The following is a 27,503-nucleotide window of genomic DNA, read 5'->3' as shown; positions in this document are numbered from 1 at the left end:
AAGATGTTTAATCTACAACTTAATTTTTATTGTAAACGACTAATTAAAGTCTGTTTTGATGTATGTAGACAATATTCCAAATGCAAACAAGTCGTGCATGAGCTTAAATTTTATTCTAAATAATTCATGGAAGCATATTTAAAGTGTTAGTAGATATATGGTTTAAAAATCACCTTCATCCCTTTTCTTATTTACTGGGACGGAGAGCACCACCGCTAGTACCACCCCAAACAATAAGCAGGATCGGACCAGCATCTTCCTCTGAACAGAATGCAGTGTTTCCTAAGTAATAGTTTTACGGGTATTATACGTGTATGTCTGTCTTAGTCAGGGTCACACCAGGGTCAACACAGGATATTGATATTTATCTTCAACTGTCCTCAGGAATAGTCTGTTCGAATTGATGAATATAGCTATCAAAAGTGAGAATGGACACATTAAAGTAAAATGTAATCGTGCAGGTGTGTGACTTCGTTCTATCAGAGACTAGGCACATAATTGGACCTTCCTCATCGATTCTCCATTAAACTATTTATGAACGATACATATCATTTAAATGTTTTGAATATCATCATTTGGAAATATCATTGCGGTTTTAATTCAAGTTTTGATGGTTTTTTTTTTAAATATTGAACAGTTTAAAGAAGACAATATGGTGAATAGTAAAACATTACAAGCAAGTTCACTAAGGTCGATGGCACCCCTCATTTCGTGATTGGGAACCTAATTCGGCACGCTTACCTGATTACATTGGTAAAAAAACATATTCTTTGGCTGAAGTTTTCGAAATTATTTTTTTTTATTAAAATATCATTAATATCTTTAAAAATGTTTTTATGTATTAAGTTTAGGTAAACTAAAAATGTCTACACAGATTCTTGTTATTCAGAGTTTTTGTCATTTGTGTTCAACTGATTTATATCTTATATACAAACATAAACACCTTTAAATTAATGTAATGTTAACTGTAACATTTTTGTTGTGCAAACGAATCAATAGATTCCATGCTCTGAATTGCTCTATTCGTATGAAGAAAATGTATAAGCGAGCGAAGCGAGCTCCAAGAACCAGTGTGCGCAGGAAAAAGAACGAGCTAAACCTACAAATTAATCAAAACAAAATTTGTCTACATCCTATAATGCTCTTTAATGTTTTCTCCCGTTGTGCTATGCCAACAATGGCTGACAATTTTAACTCGTATATTACGGTGCAAGGTTTGAAGACACGTGTTGAGTACATCACAAACTTTGGTTAGATCTAAAAGATTTTTACATTATTCCTTTCCTTCGTATTGAGTCGAGATACGTAAACAACTGATTATAGATTTAACGTACATGTACGATAGGATGGGTTTCACGCACGATAGGATAGCATTAACGCACGATAGAACAGTATTCACGCACGAAAGGATAGGATTAACGCACGATAGAACAATACACACGCACGATATGATAGGATTGATCCACGATAGGAAAGGATAAACGATGTCTATGATAAACGTATGATAGCTGTAAACGATTTTTACGAACAAACTGATAATGGCAGAATTTGAGAGAGAACACGTACAAATAAAGATGTACGTGGAATTTCTTTTTAGTAACAATTGCCGAGTTGTTAATCATCGCTGCATCATTTATAGAATGTATAAAAATGACCAGTTAATTTTTTTTTCAACTAAAATTATGAGCTTTAATGATCAATACATTTTCTGTATTGTTAAAATTATTTTCATTACCGAACACCCTAGCAGATCGCCGCGAATATTTCAGCCCGAGATTAAATCACTCGGAAAATAGCGGGTTTAATTAAATAAATCCAACTCTTGTATAAAGTAAATAAAAAATCTATCATAAGTACATTTCTTTCTGTATAAGAAAATGATGCATTAAAAACGAATTATTACAGTCAAGTTAAATAAATATTTACGCAGATACATGTACACATTCTGCGTACGATTTGTTAACATTGTTTTCATCACCACACACCCTAGCTGATTGCCGAGAACATTTCAGCCTGAAATCAAATATCACACGGAAAATAACGGGTTCAAAATACAACTCGGGTTTTAATTAAATATTAAAAATTCATGGAAATTGAAAAATGGGTACTTACACACCTACAAACAGGGACCGGGGCACGGATACAACGTATGTAGTTAGAATGCAAAACTGAAAAAAAAAAATATATGAACCAGGAAAAAAATAAAATTCAGATAACAACAAGGTACAATAGGAAAATTAATACTGTATTTATCGTTTACACCTTTGACCAATTTAAACACAAATAACATTTTACAGACAGATCAATTATCTCCTTAAGCAAAGAACGGTTTTAGGGGAAGCAATTCTATGCATTTTGTAAGAACTTTTTTAAACTAACTTTTTTTTAGATATTACATAGCACTCTCTCTCTCTCTCTCTCTCTCTCTCTCTCTCTCTCTCTCTCTCTCTCTCTCTCTCTCTCTCTCTCTCTCTCTCTCAGCACAGTTAAGGTATCACACCGGTAATCGGCCAATCAAAATGAACTTAAAACTTCATTTGTAGTTCCATATATACTTCAGAATTATATTTTTCCTTGACTGCATTTTAACATTTTCCTTTACTCAGTTTTAAATTTTTTTGTACCACTGAGTAGGATATTTCATGTATTTTGTTAGGTGATGATCTTTTTTCACAGGGACTACTTCTTTCAGGGTACATGCAGCAGCTTCCTGAGGAGTGTGCAGTCTGTTTACATACAAATGGAAAACACGTGGTTTTGAGGGTAGACCTGTTTGGAGCTAGATATTTTGAGAAAATGCAGTATCGCTTGCCCTTTTTATGGTGTTAGCTGATGAAATAGGTAACAAATAACATTTCCTCCGAATATTTTGTCATGAGGAATACAAACTGATTTTTAAGAATTTGTTCCCCTCTATAGTGCTATATAGTGAAAACAATTACCGGTGTGATACCTTGAAGGCTGAAATTTGGAGGCGGGGCTTATTTTGATCTAGTCTGGTACCCTTTCCACAATTCCGTTGCGCACTCTCTACATTAGTACGCGAACGGAATTGTGGGAAGGGTACCAGACTAATTTTGATCAACTTTTAACTCATGAATATTCATTAGATATGTCATTTGATTAGTTTTTGGATTTAATTTCTAGTTTAAGAGAGTTAAATCAAATTTCAAACCCCTCATTGTGCAATAATGATCATTATTTAGCCTACTTATTTTCAATGCAAAACAATAATTGTCGTTTGGTTCCGATCCGCTCCCTTCCGACGCTTGTATCGATCCGTGACGCGTCGACTATTTTTAGCTGCTAGCAAAATGGCAGGCGTGGATGTAAACATGTGCGGAGAGATGTTCATTGTTGTGGATTGATACTATGCGTGTGGATGTCAAACTATGCAGGAAATATGGTAAGTATTGGACATATCATTCCATAAACTAACGCAAACAGTATGCTAAGGAATGTAATCGCAGTACTTAGTGTGTACTGAAACAACAAAGTGATGTACGGATCGAGATGTGTTCCTACGAACACATGTTGTAAATAATTATGAAGTTTTATTACTTATCAACACACTAGCGTATCATTTTGTTACACAAATAATAATATATCAATACTTTAATTGCATATAACTTATTATTTTAAAGAATATTTTAAGATTATTTAAATCCCACTTGTTGAAAGCGTCTTGGACAAATAAATGTTGATGGCGATTTATCAGCTTTTTCCCATCAGACATAGATTTTATCAGCGACACCATACATGTATCAATGCAGATGATAAGAAGTGCCACTGTTTTAGACTGTGTTGGTATATTTACATGGACTGGTATATGATCAATATTTTTTTTTGCATGTGTACCAATTAATTAAAAGAAATCATTTTTACTCTGACAAATTGTTCTAAAACTGTATCACTTCTGAGTGCTGATCCATGTGACTTCAAAAAAAAATTCCACTGCTCAGCTTGTTTACATTGAAATTAAAGAGTCTTAATTAATATTTATTGAGAATTAATTTCAATATAACAATGTGTCATAATTATATTACAAGTATATTTATGTAAAATATAAAAAGATGATACAATATAGGTTAATTCCTGTGAGAATTAATATGTTTTACGGTGCGAACGTTGGGGCGAGCGCAGCAGGTGATCAAAAATGAATTATGATTAATCAATAAAAATAAAAGTAGTGAATGAATTTGAATGCAAAATAAAATAAATATACCTATATTTTCCCAGTAAATTTTCATTATGCATGTCATAATTCATAAGATTTTTTATTTATTTGTATACCAATCTGATTAAAATCAGATCTTTGTAACGCTCCGAAATTCTGATTCGCTGAACAAAGTGTAGCGACATCAGAATTTGTCGGAGCGGATCAAAGATCTGATTTTAATCAAATTGTTTATATACTGGTCGCACGCCAGTATAGAATTTATCTCAGATAAAATGTTGTTGATTAATAAAGATTTTAACATAATGAACATTGCAGTTTATTTCCTCTTTTCTTGCAGCAGACGTTTTTCTTAAACTTACAAATAAAAATTGACTTATCACAGACCCCCCCCCCCCCCCGTTAAAAAAAATCAAAGAACAAGATAGGGTATCGTACAAGATCTGCCCCCTAAACCTTGAAAAATCAAAACAATAAACTAAGAGTTGATACGTCTAATAATGCATGTACAATACCTAAACTTTTCCATCATAGTGAAAATTTGAAAGTTCTTGTCCAATTTGATTCAATTTGAATCGCTACTCTATTTTCTTGAATGAGATTTTGTCTGAAAAACCTGTTTTACGTCACAAAATACTGAAAATTCGATGTGAGCGGAAGCAAGAACCGCGATCATACTTTGGGTACAAGAAAATTCAAATATCATTGACTGATAATAAAAATATGAACGTGGTTCTCTCCTCCGCTCATGTATTTATTTATGTAACTTCACACAATGTTTTTCTTCTGTGCTAAATGTTCTGAAATCTACATTTAGATATTTTTAAATTGTAGCTATATTTTTTTAAAACATTTTGTTTGGAAGTTCCCTTTTTTAATATTCTGATATCAAATTATTTACAATAAGGATTGAGGTTATATTCCATATTTTAAGGACAAAAAGATATTCATGTGTATTATAATTGGGCCTAATTTTTTAAGAAATATGTAATTTATATGAAGTGTTGGTGGGGTTTATGGGTTAAGTTTAAATTCAGAGCATAACGGGATTGTGCAGAACAGGATGCGATCCTCTGGCGCAGGTGAAACACACTCGTAACATCGCAAGTCACTGGCGTAGTTGAAACATACTCGTAAACTTGGCCTGCTGCAAAATCCGAGCTTGCTGTTAAAATAATTACAATATTTCATAATTCTAAAGAGAGTTGGGTTTATCATTATAGCAGGTCATACATTTCTATCTGTCAAAAGCATGAAATGCCATACTTAATTTGTTAAATATAGACTTGTAATACAGTGTATATCGTAATATACCTGTAATTGTATATAATGTATAAAAACATGATTTCTTAAAATTAATCTATTACAACTTTACTGAAAATTAACACATGTTGTAGAGATGTTGTAAAATTCAATTCATTTGTCACAGTATTGTTAGCATGTGTAGCAGATACTGCTGAAATGAAATGTAATTGTCATATCAAGAATTTTTTATACAAGACATCACTTGACATTATTAGTTAATTTTTAGTCTGAATAGAGATGCATGATTTTTTGGAAAAGAACATGATTTTACTTCTAAAAAACATTCAATATTTTGACAAGTTGCAATTTCTTTTGTGTTATCAAGGTAATATTTTTGTAGCCAACTCATACAGTTGATTTGATCTTTTATGGGTTGCATGATTGGCCCTTAACATGTATGTTCATTTCTCGTTTACAGTGCACATATGTACACGTAATCGTTACATGTATTTGCTAATGTACATGAATGTACCATCAATTTTGTTGATAGAACGATACATTCTGTTGATTATTTAATTTATATGTAGCCTGTTGTGAAGAATTCGTTGATGTGTAAACAACATGTGTACATGTACAATCACAATGTTGTTGGTCACAATAACACGATTTACTTTAATATGAAAAGTACATGTTATGTGTGCTTGCTAAAGTTATAATATGTGAAGTATAATGGGTGATACTAATTTTTACATGTATTTCATCCATGTTTGTAAGCACTTTAGTGAGATATGTACAAATCTTTGTTACATGTACAAGTAAAGGTACAAATCATTGGATTTAAATTATAATAAATGATATTATTTTGTACATTATATTATCTCTCTGTGAACACATAAATATTTTGGAACATGTAGCTAGGAAACATGGACATTTCAATACACACACACATAAATATATTATAAGAAAAAAAATTGCTGCAATGTTAAATACTAGTTAGTTTTAAACTTGTACATGCTGTTTGTATTTGGACTAAAATATATAATATATTTAACTGGTTACTGAGCAAATGCATTGAATAAATGAATTTCTGAATTTAAATTACATTTTTCATTTGGTGTGTTGATGTAATTGATAGTTTAAAAGTTTTGAAAAGAAGGATGATTAATAAGTTATTTATGGTAACTACCATATTAGTAAAAGGACAAGGAGTTTTCTTGATTTATTTAGTAACAGAACCTCACTCATATCTAATGAATTTCATGGTTCTTCATGTATATGTATAGCAAATGGTTACCAAGAAAATCCTCTAAGGTGTCGATAACTGAGGTCAATACTATCTTAAGACACCACCATCACCCCCCCCCCCCCAAAAAAAAAAATTTTCCGCATTTGCAGATCTCTCTATTTTTTATGGTTGCTATGGAATGTTTTATTAATAAAATGGAAACACAAATTAAGGAACAATGATGTAAACAAAAATATTTGATACATTATTTATTGAAAAGGTTTTTTAAAGTTTTTTAATACATTGATTACTTTTTCAAATGAAATCGAGGTTGAAATTGAAGTTATTTAATTGGTTACTAAGGAAATTCATGGTTGCCATGGAAACGCTGGTTAAAAATTTTATGCATTAAATGCATTAATTCATGTTGGTAATTCAATTATTATAAATGAACTAATGCTCATCAAAATGATAGTAACTTAAATGTTTGTAATCGAAAAAAGAGGTTATTTTTAAATTTAGACCGAAACTATGGTGATGTTTGTTTCGTTGCTAGGCAACTATACAGAAGGGTAACCAAGAAAAAAATCATACCATGTTGAGTACTGAGGTCAATACTATGCATGGTAATAAAATTAACATATTTGCTGAGGGGGCCAAAAATGGCCCTTACCCTATCTTGTTCTTTACGTATAAAAAAAATGTGTTGAAAATGGATCCCCCGGGAGCATGTAATACCGTAAATAGTAGTGAAAATAAAGACACTTTTGAGCAGCTAAAGAGCTGAAGGCATACCACGCACTCCCCATTCGTCACCCCGATTAGAATTTTCCTAATTTTGAGAATTTTATTTTTCTTTTTGCATGTGAAGATTTTTTGAATGATGTTGCCACGCCCCATTTAAAAAACGTTCCTGGGAATTACCGTATATATAGTGAATAAAATAAATGTGAGCATTCATCCAAATGAGAGCGAGTTACAGCTGTTTCCTGTCTCTGAAGAAATGTTCCGATTCGTTAGCTCTGCAACACTTTGGTATTTATATTTCAGCAGATTTACAATAACTACTTAGAGTAGTTTCCCCTTCTTGTGACGTCAAAGTTCACGTCGGTCAAGTGTAGTCTGTCTCTTTGAAAACATACTAGAAAAAACTACGCAAAAATACTGTTTTGTTTACTTAAAAAGCACGATGTTCTGGAAATTACACAATTTATCTGTTTCTCAAAAGTTTTACTTCGATTCTCGCGAGATGGTATCCAGTCTAGTGAGATCGGCCGACATTGAGGAATTGCATTGTGGGTCGACATTTACTGACGCCGAAAAATTCTGTCGGATCAATGTGTAAGAAATCCATTGTGACGTCACTCGAAAGGACGATAACTCCGTTAGTCTTAAAAGTAATGGAAATTGGCGTTGTGTTATTTACAATGCACATACATGTACATATTCTTTTATCTTGTTCTCGTGAGAGTGTGAAATGGGAAACCATAATTACAGGGAACTACTGGGACGATTAAAACAATGCATTACTGGTCCGATTTACTGACGCCAAAAAAATCCGTTGAATGAATGCGCAAATAGTCCACATTTTCTATTCACACACGCCTTGCCGGTAGAGCTCGCTTCGCGCCGGCGCTGCGCGCCAGCGAGCTGGGCTCGCTATTATCTCTGAGTCTCTAATATTGTACTGTTTTGCTGACCTGTCTTAATATTGTACTGTTTTGCTGACCTGTCTTAACTATCAACATGATCAGGTTTTATAACATGTTTAATTTATCAGGACAATTTTTAAATGAAATTATTTGTAGGGCGCGTTGACTGTCCTTGCAGACAATTAAAACATTTTTTAAAGCAATACAGTTATCCTTATTAGGTAGTATTACATTGTTAATAGCTACAACTAGATTGTCATCACCTTTATTCAACTCCCATCATGCAATTACTGTACACCTTGCATGCTTTCAATGACAGGGGTCAGTCAAAACTTTTCGTTTAAACTTATCTGGAGTTAAGGCGGCTATGCCGATACAAAGCGTTTATGTAGTGCACTATAAAATTTTGACTTTATTTGTTTTAATTGACCGGAATACATATTCTAGAAAGAAAAAGAGTAATATCTTTGAGGATTCAAAATATGAGGTGCTATTTTTAGCTCACCTGAGCTGAAAGCTCAAGTGAGCTATTCTGATCACATTTTGTCCGTCGTCCGTCTGTCCGTCTGTCTGTCTGTCTGTCTGTCCGTCTGTAAACTTTTTACATTTTGAACTTCTTCTCTAAAACCGCTTATCCAATTTCAACCAAATTTGGCACAAAGCATCCTTATGGGAGGGCGAATATAAATTGCAACTAGACTCTTGTTGCAAAAGCAACAAAAAGGTCTTCCGTTTTGATTTACATGTATCAATTTAACTGTAAGACATTACTTCTCTCACATAGAAAAAATAGTGGATGTGATAATCATTGTGAATGATATATCCAGACGTTAAGTAGAGTACTTCTATGTAAAACAACCGGAATAAAAAAAAATCAGTTTTTGAAGTACTTTCTGTGACGACCGGAAGTAGCGACGAACTAAACAAAACATGTTAACCAGTTTTACTATCATAAGTCAATCTTTCGTCAAAGTTTGGTTGTTCGCATCTCTGCCAAATTTGAGATATCTTTGAAACAATGTTTTCTGTCTCTGGACCGGAAACGGACGAACGGAAGTTTTTAAAAAAGGGCTCGTATTTCGCATACATTTGCTTAACGTGCATCACTGTTTATGGGGCTAGATAAAACACACAAGAAGGTTAGTTAAACTTGTTATAACATGATTTGTTTGAACCCTTACGGTGGGAACCGGAAGTGACAGTTGACAAAATAAAACCCGTAAAACACATTTTCAATTAAATGTCTATCATTCACGAAAGCTTTGTGTCTCAATCACTTACAGTGACAAAAATCTCGCGGGCATCACATTTGGAAAAGCTACATAGAGATATTTGAGATATCTCAACGGAAGTAAAATTTATTTGCTAGTTTAACATTATATATATGTAATAACTAAGATTGTATACTGATATATTCATTCTATGTCTTATATATAAATTAAGAAAAAAAAATTGATGAGCTTCCGATGACGACTGGAAGTTACGCCGAACCAAACAAAATAGTGTAAACACATGTACATACATAGGTATATTATCCCACAAAGTTTGATTGTTCAAGTCAATACTGTTTCTGGGATCTCGTCGAAATAAGGTTTTTTGTCTCGGAACAGGAAACAGACAAACGCAAGTGCTCAAAGTAAATTGTATTAAATATTATTTGTATACTTGTCCTTTGTACTTTATTGTTCATCGAGCACACTACAAATGTCAGAAGAATAATGTTAATTTGATTAACAGCTCGATTTGTTTGAAGTCTTTCTGTGTGGACCGGAAGCGACGGAAAACAAAATGAAACCAGTTAAATACATTTTCAATCAAATGTCTTTCATCCATGAAAGTTTTGTGCTTTGATCACATTTAGTTTCTGAGATCTCGTTTGTACAAAATGTGTTTTAAAAAAGCTACCTGAAATATTTGAGATCTCTCACCGGAAGTAGATTTTTGTTGTTGATATAACATCGCATTGATAACTTATGTATAGATTTATACTTATATATCTATTCTATGGCAAAAGAATTAAATGCGTAAAAATAGTTATTTTTGAAGAGCTTCCGGTGACGACCGGAAGTTACGCCGAACAAAACAGAATAGTGTAAACACATGTACATACATAGGTCTATCATCCTACAAAGTTTTATTGTTCAAGTTGTCACCGTTTTTGAGATCTCATCGAAATAAGGCTTTTTGTCTCGGGACAGGAAACGGACAAACGGAAGTGCTTAATGTAAATTTTATTAATTATTTTTTGTATACTTGCCCTTTGCATTTTATTGTTCATCGAGCACACTACAGATATCAAAGACAAAAAGTTAAATTGATAAACAGCTCGATTTGTTTGAGCTCTTCCTGTGTGGACCGGAAGTGACGGAAGACAAAATAAAACCGGTTAAACACATCCTCAATCAAATGTCTATCAACCATAAAAGTCTTGTGCTTTGATCACTAATAGTTTCTGAGATCTCGCGTGTACAAAATGTGTTTCAAAAAAGCTACCTGAGATATTTGAGATATCTCACCGGAAGTGGAATTTTGTTGTTGATATAACATCGCAAAGATTACTTTTGTGTATATTTATGCTTAAATATTCATTCTATTGAAAAAGAATTTAATGCGTAAAAGTTGTTTATTTTGAAGTACTTCCGGTGACGACCGGAAGTTACGACGAACAAAACAAAATAGTTTAAACACATCTACAACTATAGGTCTATCATCCCACAAAGTTTGGATGTTTAAGTCTCTACCGTTTTTGAGATCTCGAATGTACAAGCTTTTTCAACGCGGGACAGGAAACTGACGACCGGAAATGATTTTTGACAAAATGAAAAAAAACGCCTCGAGATATTAACACATTCTATTAGTCCTGAAAATTTCAAGAAAATCTATCCAGCCATCTCTGAGAAATCTTGTGGACAAAAAAAGGGGAAAAAAATAATAATAACTAGACACTTGTTGCAAAAGCAACAAAGAGGTCTTCCGTTTTGATATACATGTATCAATTTAACTGTAAGACATTGCTTCTCTCACATAGAAAAAAAAATGGATATGATAATTACCGGTATTGTGAATGATATATCCAGACGATACTTACATATAAAACAACGAGAATGAAAAAGAAATCAATTTTTGAAGTACTTTCTGTGACGACCAGAAGCAACGCCGATCTAAACAAAATTGTTAACCATTTGTACAATCATATGTCAATCTTGCCTCAAAGTTTGGTTGTTCACGACTCTGCCAAATCTAAGATCTCTTTGAAACAATATTTTTTGTCTCGGGACCGAAACGGACGAACGAAAGTGATTAGTAAAAACAAAAGCTGGTATTTCTCGTACATTTGCTTAATGTACATCACTGTTTATCAGGCTAGATTAAATTCCAAAAAAGTCAGCTAAACTTGTTAAAAACAGGATTTGTTTGAACCCTTCCGGTAAGAACCGGAAGTGACAGTTGACAAAATTAAACCCGTTAAACACATCCCCAATCAAAATTCTATCAAACAATCTATGAAAGATTCGTGTCTCAATCACTTACAATGACGAAAATATTGCGGACATCAAATTTGTAAAAAGAAAAGCTACATAGAGATATTTGAGATATCTCACCGGAAGTAAAATTTATTTGCCAATTTAAAATTATATAGATGACATATGTAAGATTGTATACTGATATTTTCATTTTATGTAAAATGAATAAAACAAATTTTTGAAGTGCTTCCGGTGACGACCGGAAGCTACGCCGAACAAAACAAAATAGTGTAAACACATGTACATACATAGGTCTATCATCCCACAAAGTTTGATCGTTCAAGTCGTTACCGTTTTTGAGATCTCCAGGAATCAAGGTTTTTGTCTCGGGACAGGAAACGGACAAACGGAAGTGCTCAATGTAAATTGTAATAAATATTTTTTTTGTACTTGCCCTTTCTACTTAATTGTTCATCGACTTCACTACAAATATCAAAGGAAAACAGTTAAACTGATAAACAGCTCGATTTGTTTGAACTCTTCCTGTGTGGACCGGAAGTGACGGAAGACAAAACGAAACCAGTTAAACACATCTTCAATCAAATGTCTATCATCCATGAAAGTTTTGTGCTTTGATCGCTTATAGTTTCTGAGATCTCGTTTGTACAAAATGTGTTTCAAAAAAGCTACCTGAGATATTTGAGATATCTCACCGGAAGTCGAATTTTTTTGTTGAGTTAACATCGCATAGACAACCTATGCATAGATTTATACTTATATATTTATTTTATGGAAAAAGAATTTTATGCGAAAAAGTAGTTATTTTTGAAGTGCTTCCGGTGACGACCGGAAGTTACGACGAACAAAACAAAATAGTGTGAACACATCTACAGCTATGGGTCTATCATCCCACAAAGTTTGATCGTTCAAGTCGTTACCGTTTTTGAGATCTCGTTGATACAAGCTTTTCCAACGCGGGACAGGAAACGGACAAACGGAAGTGCTCAATCTAAATTGTATTTAATATATCTTGTAAACTTGCCCTTTGTACTTCATTTCTCATCCAGCACACTACAAATATCAATGGAAATAAGTTAAACTGATAAACAGCTCGATTTGTTTGAACTCTTCCTGTGTGGACCGGAAGTGACGGAAGACAAAACAAAACCGGTTAAACACATCTTCAATCAAATGTCTATAATCCATGAAGGTTTTGTGCTTTGATCACTTATAGTTTCTGAGATCTCGTTTGTACAAAATGTGTTTCAAAAAAGCTACCTGAGATATTTGAGATATCTCACCGGAAGTCGAAATTTTTTGTTGAGTTAACATTGCATAGATAACCTATGCATAGAATTATACTTATATATTTATTTTATCGAAAATGAATTTTATGCGAAAAAATAGTTATTTTTGAAGTGCTTCCGGTGACGACCGGAAGTTACGACGAACAAAACAAAATAGTTTAAACACATCTACAGCTATAGGTCTATAATCCCTCAAAGTTTGGAGGTTCAACTCATTATCGTTTCTGAGATCTCATTGTCCATAGCTTTTTGTCGCGGGACAGGAAACGGACGACAGGAAGTGAATTTTGACAAAATGAAAAAAACGCCTAGAGATATTATCGTTTTCTATCAGTCCTGAAAATTTCAAGAAAATCCATCCAGCCATCTCTGAGAAATCTTGTGGACAAAAAAGGGGAAAAAAATAATAATAATAATAATAAAAAACATTACAATCACTATAAGGTCTTCCGTTGTAACGGAAGACCTTAACTAGACTCTTGTTGCAAAAGCAACAAAAATGTCTTCCGTTTTGATAAACATGAATCAATTTAACCGTAGACATTGCTTCTCTTACATACAGAAAAAAGTTTATATGATAAGTTTTGTAAATGATATATCCAGACGTTCCTTCCATGTAAAACAACGAGATTGAAAAAGAAATCAATTTTTGAAGTACTCTCTGTGACGACCGGAAGTAATGCCGAACTAAACAAAACAGGTTATAAAGTTTGGTTGTTAAAAATATGATTTATTTGAATCCTTCCGGTGAAAACCGGAAGTGGCAGTTGACAAAATAAAACCCGCTAAACATATCATCAATCAAATGTCTATCATTCATAAAAGCTTTGTGTTTTATTCACTTACAGTGACAAAAATCTTGCGGGCATCACATTTGTAAAAGGGAAAGCTACACAGAGATATTTGAGATATCTCACCGGAAGGAACAGTTATTTGAAAATTTAACATTATAAAGATGACACATCTAAGATTGTATACTGATATATTCATTCCATGTAAAAGAAATAAATAAAGAAAAAACATATTATTTGTAGTGCTTCCGGTGACAACCGGAAGTTACGCCGAACAAAATATAATAGTTTAAAAAAATGTACATATATAGGTCTATCATCCCACAAAGTTTGATTCTCATTTATGAGATCTCGTCGAAATAAGGTTTTTTGTCTCGGGACAAGAAACGGACAAACGGAAGCGTTCAATGTAAATTGTATTAAATATTTCTTGTATACTTGTCTTTAGTACATTGTTGTTCATCGAAGTCACAACAAATATCAATGAAAAAAAGTTAAACTGATAAAAAGTTCGATTTGTTTGAACTCCTCTTGTGTGGACCGGAAGTGACGGAAGACAAAATGAAACCGGTTAAACATATCTTCAATAAAATGTCTATCATTCATGAACGTTTTGCGCTTTGATCCCTTATAGATTCTGAGAACTTGTTTGTACAAAATGAGTTTCAAAAGAGCTACCTGAGATATTTGAGATATCTCACCGGAAGTAGAATTTTTTTTTGATTTAACATTGCATTGATAACGTATGTATAGATTTATACTTATATATCTATTCTATGGCAAAAGAATTTAATGCGTAAAGATAGTTATTTTTGAAGAGCTTCCGGTGACGACCGGAAGTTACGCCGAACAAAACAGAATAGTGTTAACACATGTACATACATAGGTCTATCATCCCACAACGTTTCATTGTTCAAGTTGTCACCGTTTTTGAGATCTCATCGAAATAAGGTTTTTTGTCTCGGGACAGGAAACGGACAAACGGAAGTGCTCAATCTAAATTTTATTAGTTATTTTTTGTATACTTGCCCTTTGCATTTTATTGTTCATCGAGCACACTACAGATATCAAAGACAAAAAGTTAAACTGATGAACAGCTCGATTTGTTTGAACTCTTCCTGTGTGGACCGGAAGTGACGGAAGACAAAATGAAACCGGTTAAACACATCCTCAATCTTATGTCTATCATCCATGAAAGTCTTGTGCTTTGATCTCTTATAGTCACTGGTATCTCGTTTGTACAAAATGTATTTCAAAAAAGCGACCTGAGATATTTGAGATATATTACCGGAAGTGGAATTTTTTTGTTGATATAACATCGCAAAGATTACTTTTGTGTAGATTTATGCTTAAATATTTATTCTATTGAAAAGGAATTTGATGCGGAAAAATTGTAAATTTTAAAGTACTTCCGGTGACGACCGGAAGTTACGACGAACAAAAAAAAATAGTTTAAACACATCTACAACTATAGGTCTATCATCCCACAAAGTTTGGATGTTTAAGTCTCTACCGTTTTTGAGATCTCGAATGTACAAGCTTTTTCAACGCGGGACAGGAAACGGACGACCGGAAATGATTTTTGACAAAATGAAAAAAACGCCCCGAGATATTAATACTTTCTATTAGTCCTGAAAATTTCAAGAAAATCTATTCAGCCATCTCTAAGAAATCTTGTGGACAAAAAAAGGGGGAAAAAAAAAAATAATAGCTAGACTCTTGTTGCAAAAGCAACAAAAAGGTCTTCCGTTTTGATATACATGAATCAATTTAACCGTAGACATTGCTTCTCTTACATAGAGAAAATAGTTAATATGATAAGTATTTTAAATTATATATCCAGACGTTACTTCCACGTAAAACAACGAGATTGGAAAAGAAATCAATTTTTGAAGTACTCTCTGTGACGACCGGAAAGTAATGCCGAACTAACAAAACAGGTTACAAAGTTTGGTTGTTAAAAATATGATTTATTTGAATCCTTCCGGTGAAAACCGGAAGTGGCAGTTGACAAAATAAAACCCACTCAACATATCATCAATCAAATGTCTATCATTCATGAAAGCTTTGTGTCTCATTCACTTACAGTGACAAAAATCTTGCGGGCATCAAATTTGTAAAACGGAAAGCTACATAGAGATATTTGAGATATCTCACCGGAAGGAACAGTTATTTGAAAATTTAACATTATAAAGATGACGCATCTAAGATTGTATACTGATATATTCATTCCATGTAAAAGAAATAAATAAAGAAAAAACATTATTTGTAGTGCTTCCGGTGACAAACGGAAGTTACGCCGAACAAAATGAAATAGTTTATAAAAATGTACATATATAGGTCTATCATCCCACAAAGTTTGATTGTTCAAGTCGACATCTTTTATGAGATCTCGTCGAAATAAGGTTTTTTGTCTCGGGACAGGAAACGGACAAACGGAAGTGTTCAATGTAAATTGTATTAAATATTTCTTGTATACTTGTCTTTTGTACATTATTGTTCATCGAGCTCACTACAAATATCAAAGAAAAACAGTTCAACTGATAAAAAGTTCGATTTGTTTGAACTCCTCTTGTGTGGACCGGAAGTGACGGAAGACAAAATGAAACCGGTTAAACATATCTTCAATAAAATGTCTATCATCCATGAACGTTTTGCACTTTGATCACTTATGGTTTCTGAGAACTCGTTTGTACAAAATGTGTTTCAAAAAAGCTACCCGAGATATTTGAGATATATCACCGGAAGTAGAATTTTTTTGTTGATATAACATTGCATTGATAACGTATGTATAGATTTATACTTCTATATCTATTCTATGGCAAAAGAATTTAATGCGTAAAAATAGTTATTTTTGAAGAGCTTCCGGTGACGACCGGAAGTTACGCCGAACAAAACAGAATAGTGTAAACACATGCACATACATAGGTCCATCATCCAACAAAGTTTTATCGTTCAACTTGTCACCGTTTTTGAGATCTCATCGAAATAAGGTTTTTTGTCTCGGGACAGGAAACGGACAAACGGAAGTGCTTAATGTAAATTTTATTAGTTATTTTTTGTATACTTGCCCTTTGCATTTTATTGTTCATCGAGCACACTACAGATATCAAAGACAAAACGTTAAACTGATAAACAGCTCGATTTGTTTGAACTCTTCCTGTGTGGACCGGAAGTGACGGAAGACAAAATGAAACCGGTTAAACACATCCTCAATCAAATGTCTATCATCCATAATAGTTTTGTGCTTTGATCTCTTATAGTCACTGATATCTCGTTTGTACAAAATGTGTTTCAAAAAAGCTACCTGAGATATTTGAGATATTTCACCGGAAGTGGAATTTTGTTGTTGATATAACATCGCAAAGATTACTTTTGTGTAGATTAATGCTTAAATATTTATTCTATTGAAAAGGAATTTAATGCGTAAAAGTTGTTAATTTTGAAGTACTTCCGGTGACGACCGGAAGTTACGACGAACAAAAAAAAAATAGTTTAAACACATCTACAACTATAGGTCTATCATCCCACAAAGTTTGAATGTTAAAGTCTCTACCGTTTTTGAGATCTCGAATGTACAAGCTTTTTCAACGCGGGACAGGAAACGGACGACCGGAAATGAATTTTGAGAAAATGAAAAAAACGCCTCGAGATATTAACACTTTCTATTAGTCCTGAAAATTTCAAGAAAATCTATTGAGCCATCTCTGAGAAATCTTGTGGACAAAAAAAGGGGAAAAAAAAAATAATAATAACTAGACACTTGTTGCAAAAGCAACAAAAAGGTCTTCCGTTTTGATATACATGTATCAATTTAACTGTAAGACATTGCTTCTCTAACGGAGAAAAAAGTGGATATGATAATTATTGTGAATGATATATACGGACGTTACTTACATGTAAAACAACGAGAATGAAAAAGAAATCAATTTTTGAAGTACTTTCTGTGACGACCGGAAGCAATGCCGATCTAAACAAAAATGTTAACCATTTGTACAATCATAAGTTAATCCTTCCTCAGAGTTTGGTTGTTCACGTCTCTGCCAAATCTAAGATCTCTTTGAAACAATAGCTTTTGTCTCGGGACCGAAAACAGACAAACGGAAGTGATTAATAAAAACAAAAGCTGGTATTTCTCGCACATTTGCTTAGCGTACATCACTGTTTATCAGGCTAGATGAAACACCCAATAAAATCAGTTAACCTTTTGAAAAAAAACATGATTTGTTTGAACCCTTCCGGTAAGAACCGGTTCTTAAAGTTGACAGAATTAAACCCATTAAACACATCCCCAATCAAATTTCTATTAATCATGAGAGCTTCGTGTCTGAATCACTTCCAGTGACAAAAATCTCGCGGGTATCAAATGTGTAAAAATGAAAATTACACAGATATATTTGATTTATCTCACCGAAAGTAAAATTTATTTGCTAATTTAACATAAAGAGGACATATGTAAGATTATATACTGATATTTTCTTTTTATGTAAAATGAATGATATTTGAAAAAAAACCAAATTTTTGAAGTTCTTTCGGTGACGACCGGAAGTTACGCCGAACAATACAATATAGTGTAAACACATGTACATACATACATACTTCTATCATCACACAAAGTTTGATTATTCAAGTCGTCACCGTTTTTGAGATCTCTAGGAATCAAGGTTTTTTGTTTCGGGACAGGAAACGGACAAACGGAAGTGTTTGATGAAAATGAAAGTTAGTATTTCTTAACCATTACACAACAGGACTTTATTGGCTATCAATTTGTCTCACATTGTCAAACAAAAACAGTTAAACTCTTAACCAACTTGAATTGTTTGAACTCTTCGGGTGTGGACCGGTAGTGACGGTTGACAAAATGAGAGCGGTTAAACACATCTTCTATCAAATGTCTACCAGCCATGTAAGCTTTGTGTCTTGGTCACTTACAGTTTCTGAGATCTCGCTGTAATAATAGTTGTTTTAAAAAGAGTACCTGAGATATTTGAGATATCTCACCGGAAGTAATTTTTTTTGTTTATTAATCATCGGATAGATAACATATGAAAGCGCTTATACTTATATTTCAATTTTGTGTTAAAGAAATAAAATGCGTAAAAACATAAATTTTTGAAGTGCTTCCGGTGATGGCCGGAAGTTACGACGAACAAAACAAAATAGTTTAAACACATCTACAACTATAGGTCTATCATCCCTCAAAGTTTGGAGGTTAAAGTCTTTATTGTTTCTGAGATCTCATTGTCCATAGCTTTTTGTCGCGGGACAGGAAACGGACGACAGGAAGTGAATTTTGAAAAAATGAAAAAAAAGGCCTGGAGATATTATCGTTCTTTATCAGTCCTAAAAATTTCAAGAAAATCAATCCATGCATCTCTGAGCAATCGGGTTAAACTTTTAAAAAACTTGATTTGTTTGAACTCTTCCTGTGTGGACCGGAAGTGACGGTCGACAAAATAAAAACGGTTAAACACATCTTCTATCAAATATCTATCATCCCTGTAAGTTTCGGGTCTTGATCACTTACAGTTTCTGAGATCTCGGGGTTCAAACATTCATTTTAAAAAAGGATTCATGAGATATTTGAGATATCTCACCGGAAGTAGAATCTTTATGTTTATTAATCATCGGATAGATGACATATGTAAGCATTTATACTTATATTTCAATTCTCCGAGAAATATATTAAATGCATAAAAGCATAATTTTTGAAGAACTTCCGGTGACGACCGGAAGTTACGACGAACAAAACAAAATAGTTTAAACACATCTACAACTATAGGTCTTTCATCCCTCAAAGTTTGGAATTTCAAGTCTTTATCGTTTCTGAGATCTCATTGTCCATAGCTTTTTGTCGCAGGACAGGAAACGGACGACAGGAAGTGAATTTTGAAAAAATGAAAAAAAATGCCTGGAGATATTATCATTTTCTATCAGCCCTGAAAATTTCAAGAAAATCCATTCAGCCATCTCTGAGAAATCTTGTGGACAAAAAACGGACAAAAAAAAATAATAATAATAAGAAACATTACAATCACTATAAGGTCTTCCGTTGGAAACGGAAGACCTTAATAAAAAACCTTACAATCACTATAAGGTCTTCCGTTGGAAACGGAAGACCTTAACTAGACTCTTGTTGCAAAAGCAACAAAAAGGTCTTCCGTTTTGATATACATGTATCAATTTAACTGTAAGACATTGCTTCTTTCACATAGAAAAAAAGTGAATATGATTATTATTGTGAATGATATATCCAGACGTTACTTCCAATAAAAACAACGAGAATAAAAAAGAAATCAATTTTTTAAGTACTTTCTGTGACGACCAGAAGTAACGCCGAACTTAACATCAATGTTAATCATATGTACAATCACAAGTCAATCTTTCCTCAAAGTTTGTTTGTTCATGTCTCTGCCAAATCTAAGATCTCTATGAAACAATATTTTTGTCTCGGGACCGGAAACGGACAATAGGAAGTGATTAATAACAACAAAAGCTAGTATTTCTCATACATTTGCTTAGCGTACATCACTGTTTATCAGGCTAGATGAAACACCCAAGAAAGTAAGTTAAACTTGTTAAAAACATGATTTATTTGAATCCCTCCGGTGAAAACCGGAAATGACAGTTGACAAAATAAAACCCTCTAAACATATCATCAATCAAATGTCTATTATTCATGAAAGCTTCGTGTCTCAATCACTTTCAGTGACAAAATTCTTGCGGGCATCAAATTTGTAAAAAGGAAAGCTACATAGAGATATTTGAGATATATCACCGGAAGTAACAGTTATTTGAATATCTAACATTATAAGGATGACACATCTAAGATTGTATACCGATATATTCATTCCATGTAAACGAAATAAATAAAGAAAAAACAAAATTGTTGTAGTGCTTCCGGTGATGACCGGAAGTTACGCCGAACAAAATAAAAGAGCGTAAAAACATGTACATTAATAGGTCTATCATCCCACAAAGTTTGATTGTTCATGTCGACACCGTTTTTTGAGATCTCGTCGAAATAAGGTTTTTTGTCTCGGGACAGGAAACGGACAAACGGAAGTGCTCAATGTAAATTGTATTAAATATTTTTTGTATACTTGCCTTTTGAACATAATTGTTCATAGACAACCTATGCATACATTTATACTTATATATCTATTTTATGGAAAAGGAGTTTTATGCGAAAAAGTAGTTATTTTTGAAGTGCTTCCGGTGACAACCGGAAGTTACGACGAACAAAACAAAATAGTGTGAACACATCTACATCTATATGTTTATCATCCCACAAAGTTTGGATGTTCAAGTCTTAACCGTTTATGAGATCTCTTTGATACAAGCTTTTTCAACGCGGGACAGGAAACAGACAAACGGAAGTGCTCAATCTAAATTGTATTTAATATTTATTGTATACTTGCCCTTTGTACTTCATTTCTCATCCAGCACACTAGAAATATCAATGGAAAAAGTTAAACTGATAAACAGCTTTATTTGTTTGAACTCTTCCTGTGTGGACCGGAAGTGACGGAAGACAAAACGAAACCGGTTAAACACATCTTCAATCAAATGTCTATCATCCCTGAAAGTTTTGTGCTTTGATCACTTATAGTTTCTGAGATCTCGTTTGTACAAAATGTGTTTCAAAAAAGCTACCTGAGATATTTGAGATATCTCACCGGAAGTAGAATTTTTTTGTTGAGTTAACATCGCATAGATAACCTATGCATACATTTATACTTATATATTTATTTTATGGAAAAGGAATTTTATGCGAAAAAGTAGTTATTTTTTAAGTGCTTCCGGTGACGACCGGAAGTTACGACGAACAAAACAAAATAGTGTGAACACATCTACAGCTATATGTTTATCATCCCACAAAGTTTGGATGTTCAAGTCTTAACCGTTTCTGAGATCTTGTTGATACAAGCTTTTTCAACGCGGGACAGGAAACGGACAAACGGAAGTGCTCAATCTAAATTGTATTTAATATTTATTGTATACTTGCCCTTTGTACTTCATTTCTCATCCAGCACACTGCAAATATCAATGGGAAAAAGTTAAACTGATAAACAGTTCGATTTGTTTGAACTCTTCCTGTGTGGACCGGAAGCGACAGAAGACAAAACGAAAACGGTTAAACACATCTTCAATCAAATGTCTATCATCCATGAAAGTTCTGTGCTTTGATCACTTACAGTTTCTGAGATCTCGTTTGTACAAAATGTGTTTCAAAAAAGCTACCTGAGATGTTTGAGATATCTCACCGGAAGTAGAATTTTTTTGTTGAGTTAACATCGCATAGATAACCTATGTATGTATTTATACTTATATATTTATTTTATGGAAAAGGAATTTTATGCGAAAAAGTAGTTATTTTTGAAGTGCTTCCGGTAACGACCGGAGGTTACGACGAACAAAACAAAATAGTTTAAACACATCTACAACTATAGGTCTATCATCCCTCAAAGTTTGGAGGTTCAAGTCTTTATCGTTTCTGAGATCTCATTGTCCATAGCTTTTTGTCGCGGGACAGGAAACGGACGACAGGAAGTGAATTTTGGAAAAAATGAAAAAAACGCCTAGAGATATTTTTATTTTCTATCAGTCCTGAAAATTTCAAGAGAATCTATTCAGCCATCTCTGAGAAATCTTGTGGACAAAAAACGGACAAAAAAAAAATAATAACTAGACTCTTGTTGCAAAAGCAACAAAAAGGTCTTCCGTTTTGATATACATGTATCAATTTAACTGTAAGACATTGCTTCTCTCAGTATTTCATAACCATTGGACAACAGGACTTAATTGACTATCAATTTGTCTTACATTGTCAAACAGAAGCAGTAAATCTCTTAAACAACATGAATTGTTTGAACTCTTCCGGTGTGGACCGGAAGTGACGGTTGACAAAATAAAAACGGTTAAACACATCTTCTATCAAATGTCTACCAGCCATGTAAGCTTTGTGTCTTGGTCACTTACAGTTTATGAGACTTCGCTGTCATAATATTTGTTTTAAAAAGACTACCTGAGATATTTGAGATATCTCACCGGAAGTAATTTTTTTTGTTTATTAATCATCGGATAGATGACACATGAAAGCGTTTATACCTTTATATCATTTCAGTGTTAAACAAATAAAATGCGTAAAAACATAATTTTGAAGTGCTTCCGGTGACGACCGGAAGTTACGACGAACAAAACAAAATAGTTTAAACACATCTACAGCTATAGGTCTATCATCCCTCAAAGTTTGGATGTTCAAGTCTTTATCGTTTCTGAGATCTCATTGTCCATAGCTTTTTATCGCGGGACAGGAAACGGACGACAGGAAGGGAATTTTGAAAAAATGAAAAAAATGCCTAGAGATATTTTCGTTCTCTATCAGTCCTATAAATTTCAAGAAAATCCATCCATGCATCTCTGAAAAATCGAGTGAAACTTTTAAAAAACTTGATTTGTTTGAACTCTTCCTGTGTGGACCGGAAGTGACGGTCGACCAAATAAAAACGGTTAAACACATCTTCTATCAAATGTCTATCATCCCTGTAAGTTTCGTGTTTTGATCACTTACAGTTTCTGAGATCTCGGGGTTCAAACATTTACTTTAAAAAAGGCTTCATGAGATATTTGAGATATCTCACCGGAAGTAGAATTTTTATGTTTATTAATCATCGGATAGATGACATATGTAAGCATTTATACTTATATTTCAATTCTCCGAGAAATATATTAAATGCGTAAAAGCATAATTTTTGAAGAGCTTCCGGTGACGACCGGAAGTTACGACGAACAAAACAAAATAGTTTAAACACATCTACAACTATAGGTCTATCATCCCTCAAAGTTTGGATGTTCAAGTCTTTATCGTTTCTGAGATCTCATTGTCCATAGCTTTTTGTCGCGGGACAGGAAACGGACGACAGGAAGTGAATTTTGAAAAAATGAAAAAAACACCTGGAGATATTATCATTTTCTGTCAGTCCTGAAAATTTCAAGAAAATCCATCCAGCCATCTCTGAGAAATCTTGCGGACAAAAAACGGACAAAAAAAAATAATAATAATAATAATAATAATAATAAGAAACATTACAATCACTATAAGGTCTTCCGTTGGAAACGGAAGACCTTAATAAGAAACATTACAATCACTATAAGGTCTTCCGTTGGAAACGGAAGACCTTAAAAATAAAAGTCCGATCTGTATTCAAAGGGGAGAAAACCTTGAAACTGTAGAAGAAGGGGGGTGCATTTTTAAAAATCTTCTTCTCAAGAACTACTGATTCCAATTCAATGTAGTTTAGCATAAATTATCCTTATGGGAAGGAAAATATAAATTGCCAAAATTAAGTGCTAAATCTGTTTCAAATCTGAGTTATTACGAAAATAATAATAAAGGAAAGGCGTGTTTAATCAGTTTAATAGCTTCGGGTTCGGCATCCGGTAATCCGGCATCCGGTAAAATGGGTAGGCAAGACTTGGCCTGGGCAAAACAAAGATTGACAGTTATTAATCTGCCAATCTCATTAAAATTTCAGGATATTTGATGGACCAGTATATTTGTATTGGCTGTAAATATTGCTGCAAAATAATGCGTATTTGGAATTGACGATTGTCGATCTGCCTTGGCTTTTATTTTGCCACGGCCCGGGTTTGCATACCCATTTTACCAAGACTCGTATTTCATACTTCTAAAACGAGGTTCTTTGTTTAAAGCAGCCATGACATTACACGAAAAAGGGTCGATCTAACTATGATGAATTTGCTTGTGCAACAGTTCGCGCATGAAGGGAAATTTTTGAAATATGCAAAATATATTGTTGCCGATTTTGTGAAGTAAATTGAGGCTAAATATTTCAATGCGTTGACAGTTTTAACACATGACGTACGTTGGTGTTAGCTTGTTCCGATTTTCGTTTCGTTTTCATTATTTCTGCCTGTAACCTGGGAACTATCGTCTGTATTTCGTGATTTTTACGTATCAAATCAAACAGAGACTTCGGTAAATCAAACAGTTAACTGTTTACCTGCGCAAATTAAGCAAAATCTGATGTATCAAAAAATAATGAAATACAATTCATTCTATCGGTAATTCGATCGGCATTATCTTTTGCGTAATGGTAGATTAATGCAATAGGTTTTGTTGCGATGCTCGGAATTTTCTCGAGTTTATTCAGTTTAAATAAAGTTTGATATTGCTGACGGAAATATGTAGGTATATACATGTACCGGTATATATATGATTCATTTCGAAAAAATAAATTGTGTTCTTTATTTGTTATAGTGAATGTTTCTTGCATGTGTTTAATTGTTTTCAATTTCTATTTACTAACCATATTTGAGTGTTAAGCTTCAAATCATAAGCAAGATACAGAGATTTGCTCACAATTCTATGTTTGTACACAGATCTTAAAAACTAAAGATTAAAAAAGTAAAAAAAATTGTCAATATTTATTAAGAAAATTTTCAAAGTCTGTTCTTCCAGAAACCAACTTTAACATCTTATTGTATTGTAAACTTAACATTTTTTCGTCATTATTACTCCTACTGTACATGTGATCCTTCACTGTGTTTGTGTACATTTGTATAAACTTATTTTGAACCTCAAATACCAGTGAACTGGTCTTGAGTGATTAAAAGAATATAAAATCTTAGGCCATTCTTTTTTTCCATTTTAAATGCTGAATAGGAAGTACCAAGTTAAAAATCATAAGCTGAATGTAATAAACTCATGTGAACAAAATGTGAATCAAACCTAGGCGAACTGTGAGCTCTGTATCTTGCTTATAATTCTACAATTGACGCTGAAATTTTGGTTGAACATTAGAAAATCTCTATGAATTAGAGTATGTTAAATACTTGTACAAACAAAATAAAAGAATGATATTCTGTATATATCTACTCTCTGGGGCCCTCTCTTTATACAATAAATAATGTGAAATCTACATCAATTTTGATAGTTTTTCAGACACGAGTAAATAAAAAAGACATCTTTAAAACAGTTTCCATATTTCTGACACATTTCTGTTGCGGGGATAAAGTAATTATCGCTATTCCTAAGAATATCACAGCGGAAAATTATCCTGGTTTGTACGCGAAGTAAATAACAGTCATTTAATTATGATTGAGAAGACAAATAAAATTTTTGAATGTTTTTAATTTGAGGAATTGAGCACATTGAGGTACAATTTTCTTCTTCACATCTATACATGTAGGGTTTTTAAAATAAAAAACAACAACTATTATTTTTTTTAAAATACAATAACTAGTAAGTAGTTAATGAAAAAAATGTACCTATATGCTCTCATATATTTTAATCGCTTTACAAAGTGTGGGGGGGGGGGGGGGGGGGGCAGAACGAAAATATAGGGATTTTTACTTAACAGCATACCTCTACCAAATGTTTAGGTTTATATCTTGCGTAGGATTTTCTTATTCTGGTAAAAAATAGTATTTCAAGAAGGTACAATGTCAAAGATTACATGTATACAAAAATAAGTGTAAAATTCGAATACTTTACAATATTTATTTTTTGTTTTTCTACCGAGGGACCATATGGCACAATATCTTTTGAACGCCCATTGTTGCTCAGGTGAGCGATGTGGCCCCATGGGCCTCTTGTTTGTCTTTCACACCTTTATTAGCTGATCACCAGCTTCAAATACTTCATACTGATCAACTGTTACTTGTATCGCTGCATAAAATTTGAGTTCAAGTCTAAATAACTGGTAATTTGATGATTTTATTTATGCCGTAGCTTATACATGTACTTCATTTGTAGACTCCTATACTACTTTTGTTGTGTAGAAGAGGTGAAAGGTGCGGGGTACCCGTGTCATGGTGTTTGATTCCATATGCTGTATGCTCCAGTGACTCATTACAATCAACTGCTTCAGCCCCTAAGTTGAATTTATCCAAATGCATTTAACATGTTTTTGGTAAGATTTAAAAATACAGTGCCTTACATATATATTCTGTGCGTGGAGACTATCGCATGTATTTGTGTGTTTTCATTCTGCCGGAAATGTAATTAAACTTGCTCTGTGAGTATACACTATATCGCAAACATTGATTGCTTAGCATTATCCCTTGACGATAAAGATTTTTTTAAGGGGGGGGGGTTCTTTCTTCTATTGTAAACATTTATACCTAAGTTATCTTGGAGTATTAAATTCTCTTGAATTTCTTCATTATATTGGGGAAATTTGTTAATTGCCCGAAGAAAATCTGTAATGTTAATAATATTTATATTTATATAAAGTAATCAAAATTTAGGAAGAAAGAACATAAAATACATGTACCGGTACATGTAAATGCCCAAGTGGCATTTCCAATTATTCTTCTATGTAACTGTGTGTCCATCTTGGCATCTTTTGTGTCCACTATTGTTAAGTGCTAAAATATATAATGTTAATACCGGTATGTTAAACTTTGTAGGCTTATGCGTGAGACTATCTGCATCAATTGGTGAATTTGCTGGTTCTACCTCCCTATGTTCCTGCCTGTTACCCAGCTTTTCCTATGTGGAGACCATCGGCATGATTTTGTACAAGGAAAACAATTATGTGCATTTATAACCTTCAAACAGAAATATCAACATGATTATATCTGTTAATTATAAATATACAAACCTAACCTTAGT

General features: G+C 33.2%; 1 protein-coding gene and 1 long non-coding RNA gene across 5 annotated transcripts in view; one reads left to right on the top strand and one right to left on the bottom strand.

Annotated features, from left to right (window-relative positions):
• The window catches only part of LOC128181882 (uncharacterized), a 101,212-nt gene extending 100,932 nt beyond the window's left edge, over nucleotides 1–280 (bottom strand). For all 4 annotated transcript variants that reach the window (XM_052850443.1, XM_052850442.1, XM_052850444.1 and 1 more), the window contains exon 1: nucleotides 174–280. In XM_052850443.1, the coding sequence (XP_052706403.1) occupies nucleotides 174–255 (82 nt within the window). In that variant the 5' untranslated portion in view covers nucleotides 256–280. The remainder of the gene's footprint in view (nucleotides 1–173) is intronic.
• Nucleotides 281–3,310: 3,030 nt separating this feature from the next.
• On the top strand, nucleotides 3,311–27,503 carry LOC128181900 (uncharacterized). Its single transcript, XR_008243376.1, has 3 exons — nucleotides 3,311–3,406; nucleotides 26,643–26,799; nucleotides 27,299–27,503. It is a non-coding gene; the product is annotated as an uncharacterized LOC128181900 (long non-coding RNA).

The sequence above is a fragment of the Crassostrea angulata genome, chromosome 4 (assembly GCF_025612915.1).
Source record: "Crassostrea angulata isolate pt1a10 chromosome 4, ASM2561291v2, whole genome shotgun sequence".
NCBI lineage: Eukaryota > Metazoa > Mollusca > Bivalvia > Ostreida > Ostreidae > Magallana > Magallana angulata.
Note: the sequence above shows the minus strand (reverse complement) of the source record. Positions and strands in the feature narration are given on the sequence as shown.